Raw genomic sequence first — 9,030 nt, forward strand, 5'->3', positions numbered from 1 at the left:
GTATACCAACGGTTGCAAAAATGTATCGTCATCTTATTTCTTCGCTGCTACTGTACGAGTTTTCCCAAAGTATTATCATTAACAGTAATACACATCGCATTTCAGCCAAATATGTGGATGTTCAGTGTATTATATCTGGGATAGCAAGAATAAGTTGTAAGTATTATAAAATGGTTGAAACATTACAGATTAATAAGCTATTTTTTATGTTACAGCTGTCCAAAAAAATGCAATCGCGTCGGAATCAAATTCTAAGACGATGAACTCCAATGAACATGTATCCCGCTCATGCAATGACTATTGGTTAAATCATGCGATGCGCTGGACGCAATGGAAGAACACAGTGGTCCCACATTCTCCAGCAGCACTCGTACAGACTCCCACGCTCTTGTTGGTATCATCCCCGTAGCTGCTAACATCAACACGACCAGATAATTTACTATTTCGTGGATTTCTAACTGGATCCCGTTAGAATATGTATTAACTTTTATTCTCCTTAATAAATGTGTATTACTGTATGCGTATTTGATTTTCATCATCATTTTTTTACAAAAAGAAAAATCGTAAATTTTTTCGACTAATTCATTTATTTACTACTCGCGATCACAGATAAAATATATTAGCGTGACCGTTTGAAATAAGTTGCACCTGCATTTGCTTTATGTGTGCACTGCATTTAAAAATGAGCGTGACAAAACTTTTGTTTTTTATGTGCGTGACTAATTAATTGCAAATGCCAAGCTTGATTGCAAAAATCTATGGGTGCTGCACATAAATTCCAATTGGAGATTGAGTTCAGTGTAAACCAATCGCGTCGTGCGCGTCAGCGCGTTGATTTTGAAAAAAAATCAAAATTGGCGCGTTCGCTTCCGTTCTCGCCTAGTTGTCGTTTGATGTTTTGGTCATCAAATCGATGGAAGAGTCTTCTACACTGAACTCAATCTCCAATTGGAATTTATGTGCAGCACCCATAGATTTTTGCAATCAAGCTTGGCATTTGCAATTAATTAGTCACGCACATAAAAAACAAAAGTTTTGTCACGCTCATTTTTAAATGCAGTGCACACATAAAGCAAATGCAGGTGCAACTTATTTCAAACGGTCACGCTAATATATTTTATCTGTGATCGCGAGTAGTAAATAAATGAATTAGTCGAAAAAATTTACGATTTTTCTTTTTGTAAAAAAATGATGATGAAAATCAAATACGCATACAGTAATACACATTTATTAAGGAGAATAAAAGTTAATACATATTCTAACGGGATCCAGTTAGAAATCCACGAAATAGTAAATTATCTGGTCGTGTTGATGTTAGCAGCTACGGGGATGATACCAACAAGAGCGTGGGAGTCTGTACGAGTGCTGCTGGAGAATGTGGGACCACTGTGTTCTTCCATTGCGTCCAGCGCATCGCATGATTTAACCAATAGTCATTGCATGAGCGGGATACATGTTCATTGGAGTTCATCGTCTTAGAATTTGATTCCGACGCGATTGCATTTTTTTGGACAGCTGTAACATAAAAAATAGCTTATTAATCTGTAATGTTTCAACCATTTTATAATACTTACAACTTATTCTTGCTATCCCAGATATAATACACTGAACATCCACATATTTGGCTGAAATGCGATGTGTATTACTGTTAATGATAATACTTTGGGAAAACTCGTACAGTAGCAGCGAAGAAATAAGATGACGATACATTTTTGCAACCGTTGGTATACAAGTTTGTGCTCTTCAAAAATATTGGCAGCTTAAATAGGTTGTACTAATGTAACCTTTATAATGCATTGCAATGCTAGTGGTATATACATGCATAGACTTTGAAATTTATTGTCCACAAATAAAATTTAAAAGTGGCACATAAAAGATTGTTGGAGGCAGAAAACCTGCTTCTATATGGTTTTCGCACATAAATTATAATGGAGTTTTAATATCAGTGTAGTCAAGATAGAGTTGTTCGAGAATTAAATTAAATTTTCTTCAACATACGGATCAGCTCCCTTTTTTTCAAAAGCAGTACAATGCAATGAAAAACGCATGTTTTTCTGTTTAAATACTAACAGGTGCTCTTTTCTTCTTCTTTCTGGCATCACATCTCTACTGGGACAGTGTCTGTTTTTATGTTAAGTGTTTTATAAGACTTTTTTTCTTACGTTGTTATATCGTGTGCCAATCACGAAGATACTCTTTGAAGAATATATGCATGCAAATATACCCATTGAATTCAAGAATATTTATAACCTGGAAAAATCATCGATATGATGGGATTCTCCAAGAATTCGTTTTCCTTTGTCCTATATTAACGTTCCATTCGTAACACAATTTGTTTTTTATTCTAAGGAGATTGTGTGATTTTGATGACAGACTAAGCAGTATTTGATGAACCTTGAAAACTCAATACACAAACAGACAGACGTAGCGCTATTTTCTTAAAAATCGATCACCCAGATTCAACTATTCTCGCAGACCAACAATCCATAAAAAAATAGTTTTTTTTTTTTTTGAAAACGTCGTCCGGGTTATGAAATGCACACTAGAAATTCTGCGAATTTAAAATACACCTTGGTAATCTTATAACAGCTTGACACTTTTAGAAAATTGAAGAATTTTTGGATAATGCGTGTTTCCTATGCTGGAATGGATATGCTAAGGGCAACTTCACCTCTGGGTTTTTCTTCAAGAATTTCTCATGTAATTTCCAACAGCAATTTCTCTGCACGGAGAAAGTCGAAAATACTAATTAGTATGTAATTTATCATTTTACCAACATTTTCTCCTTTTAATCATTGAGAAACCTAAAACTTAATCACCAAAATATTATGTTTTATACTTTCCCATGATTAACCATGAAATATTTTTTGACGTGCATATTTAGCGAAGCACGCTACTCTTGGGACTTAACCGAAATAATTTCTTTTTCTTTATCTGTCCCATTGCAACCACGTCGCGTTCAAGTTCTCCGGTGGTTTTCCGAAATAAGTTTGATTTTATATATTCTAATCAAAGCCGAAGTTCGTTCCGCGGAAAACCCATTAAAAGTAAAACAAGAATGTGTAAGAGTTCCCGTAATAGTTTGTTCCACAGCAAACTATCCTGGCGGTGGCGGATGGGAATGAAAAAATCAAGCAATACCAATGAATATGAAGGTAAGTTCGGTTTTCCCATGGCATCTCGATATTTAGAAATTTTATCTAAATTTTTCAGTTCAACTCAGGGAAGAGCTCCATTGCGATCATCGGGAGCTAGCCGGAAAGAATTGTGGGAAGAACTACAGCAAGCTTGTGGATTATGAATCTTATCGAAGCAGCATGCCGCGGCAAGAAGTGGAAGTGATTGGCATTGGAATCAACACTGAGCATCAAATATAATATAATGGATCACAAATTATAAACCTTTGCAAGATTTGAGTGAAAGTAAATACGTTTCATACGAATATTAATCGTTATTTTATTTTTGTTTTGTTTTTGTTCACAACAGGAAAAAATGGCTTATTTTATACAGTGTTCAGGATTTTAAACATTTATGCATAAATTAAATAATTTCCAAAAAATCATTTCCGAATATAAAAACTGTTTATACTAACCATGCTTAAAGTGTAAATATGCATCACAATGAGTGAATAGACTAAATATGGTTTTAGAATGGTATTTAAGCCATCCAGTATAATATTTTCTTAGCGTGTGGGGATTTCATTCAGGATTTTCCCTGGGAATTCCAGAAATGTATTAAAAAAGTCATCTGAAGAATTTATTCAGAAATTCTTTCGGGAATTTTTTCAGTGAGTTTTTCCGGAGACTTCCACCCGGAAATGGGATATCAACCAGGAATTTCTCCAGATTTTTTTCAGAGATTTTTTCCAAGAATTCTTCCGGAAATTTGCAACAGCAATTCTTTCGGAGATTTCATCCAGGAATTCCTCAGTGAATTTCATCTAGAAATTCTATCGGAGTTTTACTCTAGAAGCATTTCAACAGATTTCATCAATAAATACCTCCAAGAATTCAATTAAGAAATTCCTCTGAGGATTTTCTCCAGAAATTATTTCAGAGATTTTTCAGAAAATTTAAAACAGGAATTTCTTCGGGAAGCTTTTTGGATATTGCACCAGGAATTTCTTCGGAGATTTCCTCCAAGAAGTCCTCTGAGGATTTCAAGGATTCCTCCAAGGATATCTCCCAAGATTAACTCCGCGGATTTTCTCGAGAAATTCTTTCGGAGACATTTTCAGAGATTTTATTCGCAGATTTCTTCCAGGAATATCTCTGGGGAATTTTTCCAGAGATTTCCTCCAGGAATTCCTCAGAGGATTTCCGAAAGCAATTCCTCAGGGGATTTGGTCCAGGATTTTTTCTGGGGACGCCCTTCAGAAATTTCTCTTGGGATTTAAAACAGGAATTTCTACGGGGAATTTTTGCAGGAATTTCTGCAGGATTTTTTCCGAGGATTCCAAGGATTCCTTCGGGGAGGTTCATCAAGATCTCCTTCTGGAATTTTCTCCAAGAATTCCCCAGGGGATTTCTAATAGTTGTAACTAATGGGGCAGCCCCCTATCCGGCATCAATGAGACCCCCTTCTACACAGCCTCAGGGTCGGCATATGCGCGTGATAATTCGCGACCAAGAAAACGCTTGAATATCCACTTTGCGACACTTAAACCCACTTTATTAGTTTTTCTTGCACACAGGTACACGGAGAAAGTCGAAAATACTAATTAGTATGTAATTTATCATTTTACCAACATTTTCTCCTTTTAATCATTGAGAAACCTAAAACTTAATCACCAAAATATTATGTTTTATACTTTCCCATGATTAACCATGAAATATTTTTTGACGTGCATATTTAGCGAAGCACGCTACTCTTGGGACTTAACCGAAATAATTTCTTTTTCTTTATCTGTCCCATTGCAACCACGTCGCGTTCAAGTTCTCCGGTGGTTTTCCGAAATAAGTTTGATTTTATATATTCTAATCAAAGCCGAAGTTCGTTCCGCGGAAAAACCATTAAAAGTAAAACAAGAATGTGTAAGAGTTCCCGTAATAGTTTGTTCCACAGCAAACTATCCTGGCGGTGGCGGATGGGAATGAAAAAATCAAGCAATACCAATGAATATGAAGGTAAGTTCGGTTTTCCCATGGCATCTCGATATTTAGAAATTTTATCTAAATTTTTCAGTTCAACTCAGGGAAGAGCTCCATTGCGATCATCGGGAGCTAGCCGGAAAGAATTGTGGGAAGAACTACAGCAAGCTTGTGGATTATGAATCTTATCGAAGCAGCATGCCGCGGCAAGAAGTGGAAGTGATTGGCATTGGAATCAACACTGAGCATCAAATATAATATAATGGATCACAAATTATAAACCTTTGCAAGATTTGAGTGAAAATAAATACGTTTCATACGAATATTAATCGTTATTTTATTTTTGTTTTGTTTTTGTTCACAACAGGAAAAAATGGCTTATTTTATACAGTGTTCAGGATTTTAAACATTTATGCATAAATTAAATAATTTCCAAAAAATCATTTCCGAATATAAAAACTGTTTATACTAACCATGCTTAAAGTATAAATATGCATCACAATGAGTGAATAGACTAAATATGGTTTTAGAATGGTATTTAAGCCATCCAGTATAATATTTTCTTAGCGTGTACCTTTATTTCTCCCACTTCCTTACAGCCTATCTCCTACCTTCCACTTCCTCTTCTTCTCTTCTTCTGGTGGCGGGGCCCCTTCTCCGTTCCGCTACCACACCTTCGTCCTTACTTCCTCGTCGCCGGTTCGCTCCTCTTCTCGGATGGATAACGTCCGCAACTCCTCTCTCCAATGGTTTCCTCTTCTCTTTCCTTCGCTTTCCTTGGACTTGGCTTGAGGGTGTAGCGTCGCTGCAGACAAAATGGCGTGCACAGCTGCGACACAAGGCACTTCCTCGCTCGTCTGGCAGTCTCGGGTGTAAAAAACGAGCACTGCAGCGCACGTCGAGGCGGTAGGACCAATGTCTTCGGGTCAACTACACGCACTTCACGGCCCACGCTTTACGCCAAGGCAACGGCCAACGGTCAAGGTCACTCCAAGGGCGGTACTTAATGTAACACCAAGGGTAAAACCAAGGGTCCTGCGAGTATTTGGAGGACAAATGGGAGGGTGTTTTAACTATGGGTGTGAACGGGCTCTGATCGAGGGACTATTACCTGGATGTTCCTGAGGTTTACACTTCTACCACTGTCTACCTCCTTAATCTTGTTGATCTGGCTTGGATTCAAGTTTTCTAATTCGGCACAGACGTCTATCTAGCTTAGCTTATGGTTCGAAAATGATCCAGAGCAATGGTGGATCTCCTTTTCAGAACCCTCGACCTACCCGGATAAAAACGTATCATTCAGTGAATGGAATAAACCATTAATGTACAATATAACGTATTGGATACAATACAGCGTATTGTAATTGAATGTCGAAGCAATATTATTCATGTTTGGATATACAATTCAAAAACAATATAATATATTGTAACAGAACATTGTATTGTTTTTAATTGGTTTTATACCTTACAATTTTGGTCAAATTCCTATTTTCGCGTAAAACAACTGTTGCTTTTTTCTATGTAGCTTTGCTGAAAGAAATAAACAAAACAAGTTCAAAAAGCAAGAAATGTTGGGTGGAAAATATTCAAAAAGTCAAAATAAGTAGTTTTTTAGAAGTCACTTGACATTAGCTGTAACGACGAATGCAACCATGATACTGTTTGTTGAATTGTTTTTGTATTGTACAACAATACACGAATTGCTTATCAAGACAATACATGAACAATATATCGTATTGTATTTTCAAAATGTTTGTATGAGAAAATATCTATATTTGTATTGTTACGATACTTAACCACCCATACATTATATTGCAAAAATCTCATATACCATACAGTGAACTGTTCAAAACAATATATTGTACTGTAATTGTTTTGTCATTTTACAATATACTGTAGTGTATTTCCAATATATTGAATGGCACTGTTCCAATACGTTATATTGTTTTTGTATTGTATTTTTTATCCGGGTAGAGTTTCCCGCATTATGATAAGTTCGACCCATCATGGCTCCTTCTACACCACCCCCAATGGCAGCCCATTCTGCTCGTCCAGCGATGGCTGGTGGTGAGTAAATAGAGATAGAAAACTATAGAGGACGAATGTCGCTGCTGTTCCCTTTGTTCTCGCTCAGAAACATGTCGGGTACATAAGTGTCAAACTGCATACTATTTCGCGTTGACATTTATAGCCCCGCCTATCTCCGCCAGCAAAAGATGTTCCTGCAGCGACGCCAGCGACATTCTTCCTCTATAGTTTATTACCTCTATTGGTGAGTAGCGGAACTATTCTCCATGTGGCTGCATGCTGTCCAGTGGGCGATGGGTGGTGATGCTAACAAATACTCAAACACTTTCTTGGTTGTCTCATACAAAATACACGGAACACACTACATCGCGAAAATCTCAACAATCTCGGACAGACAGACACACCACTGGTTACATAGTAATTCCACTGGAAATTTCGTACAGAAATTCTTCCGAGCTTTCCTCTAGGACTTGTTCCGGGAATTTCCTTTAGACGCGCCTCCGGAGATAGGTCCAGAAATTCCTCCGAAGATTTCCTCCAGAAACTCTTCTGGCGCTTTGCTCCACGAATTCATCCGGGGATTTTCTCCAGGAACTAATCCGGGGATTCCGTCCAAGAGTTCCTCATAGGGTTTTCACAAGGATTTCCTCTGCGGCCGAGTATTTTCCTCAGCGATTTCCTCCAGAAATTCCTCCGGAGATATTCCTCCAGAACCCTTCCGGATTTCCTTCAGCAATTTCTTCAGAGTTCCTCCTGTGGCATTGGAGGAACTTCAGAGGATATGCTGGATAAAGTCATGAAGTCACGTGATATTCATGATGTTTAACAGCACTGATTGCTTAACGAACTCCGGAGAATGAGAAAGAAGACAATTCCCACCGTTGGGAAGGAACTCCGTAGAAACTTTCCAGAAATTCCAATGGAAACGCTGTAGAAACTCCAGAGGAATTTCTAGAAGAAATCTAGAAGAATTTCGGTTGGAATCCGGAGGACGTTCCGAGGAATCGCTGGATGAAATCCATAAGAATTGTCAGAGGAATCCGGAAGAATTTCTTGAAGGATTTAAAAAAAAACTGGAGGAATTCCCGAAGGAAGTATAGATAAATTCCCGGAGAAACTTTTGAGAAATTTCCTGAGGAACTCTGGACAAACTCCCGGAGGGAATTTAGTGAATTTTTTGAAGCAACTTCAGAAGAACTCCTAGAAGTACTTCGGGGCATTTACGAGGAATAACAGTGAAACCCTCATGAGTCGATGTTCCATTATTCGATATCGACACATGGAACCATACAAAAACGAACATTTCATGATTACTATGATGGTACCCTCAAACAATTTTCCGAAGCATTTCTGTTCCATGATTCGATATTTCTATGAGTCGATGGTCCCTTCAGATATCGACTCATGGAGGTTTAACTGTACTTGAGGAACTCTGGAGAATTCCTGGATATTTCGAAACAAAAAAATCTACTATAAAATATGGAAAACCTTAAGAGGAGTTTTTGGGAGATCCCTGAAGGAATTCTTCAAAAAAATCTGTGGACGAATTTCTGGAGAAAACCACCGGAGGAATTCCTGTAACAAATTCCCGGAGGAATTTCTGAAGGAAATCCCCGGAAGGATTGCTATTGGGAATCCCTTAAGGAATTCCTGGAGAAAATTCCGTTGAGTATATGTTGGGGAACGCCCCCGAAGAAATCTTTGATATTCCCGGAGGAACTCCTGGAGCAAATCTCCAGAGCAATTCCTGGTGCAAATCATCAAAGAACTTTCTGGATGAAATTTAAGAAAAAACTCTCTGGAAAAATCCCCAAAACAATTTCTGGAGAAAATGCCTGAAGGAATTTTTAATGAATTACTGGGCAACCACCCAAAGGAAATCCTAGACGATATCCCAGGACAAAATCTCCCG

General features: G+C 37.7%; 1 protein-coding gene and 1 long non-coding RNA gene across 2 annotated transcripts in view; one reads left to right on the top strand and one right to left on the bottom strand.

The window, feature by feature from the left end:
* LOC5568851 (arrestin domain-containing protein 17) overlaps positions 1-524 on the top strand; it is a 156,085-nt gene extending 155,561 nt beyond the window's left edge. Inside the window, exons 5-6 of the mRNA XM_021851067.1 lie at positions 106-156; positions 216-524. Of these exons, the coding sequence (XP_021706759.1) occupies positions 106-144 (39 nt within the window). The 3' untranslated portion in view covers positions 145-156; positions 216-524. The remainder of the gene's footprint in view (positions 1-105; positions 157-215) is intronic.
* A 682-nt stretch (positions 525-1,206) lies between these two features.
* On the bottom strand, positions 1,207-1,944 carry LOC110679276. Its single transcript, XR_002502352.1, has 2 exons — positions 1,575-1,944; positions 1,207-1,515 (listed from the first exon to the last, which is right to left on the bottom strand). It is a non-coding gene; the product is annotated as an uncharacterized LOC110679276 (long non-coding RNA).
* Positions 1,945-9,030: the final 7,086 nt, after the last annotated feature.

The sequence above is a fragment of the Aedes aegypti genome, chromosome 3 (genome assembly GCF_002204515.2).
Source record: "Aedes aegypti strain LVP_AGWG chromosome 3, AaegL5.0 Primary Assembly, whole genome shotgun sequence".
In the NCBI taxonomy this organism is placed as follows: domain Eukaryota; kingdom Metazoa; phylum Arthropoda; class Insecta; order Diptera; family Culicidae; genus Aedes; species Aedes aegypti.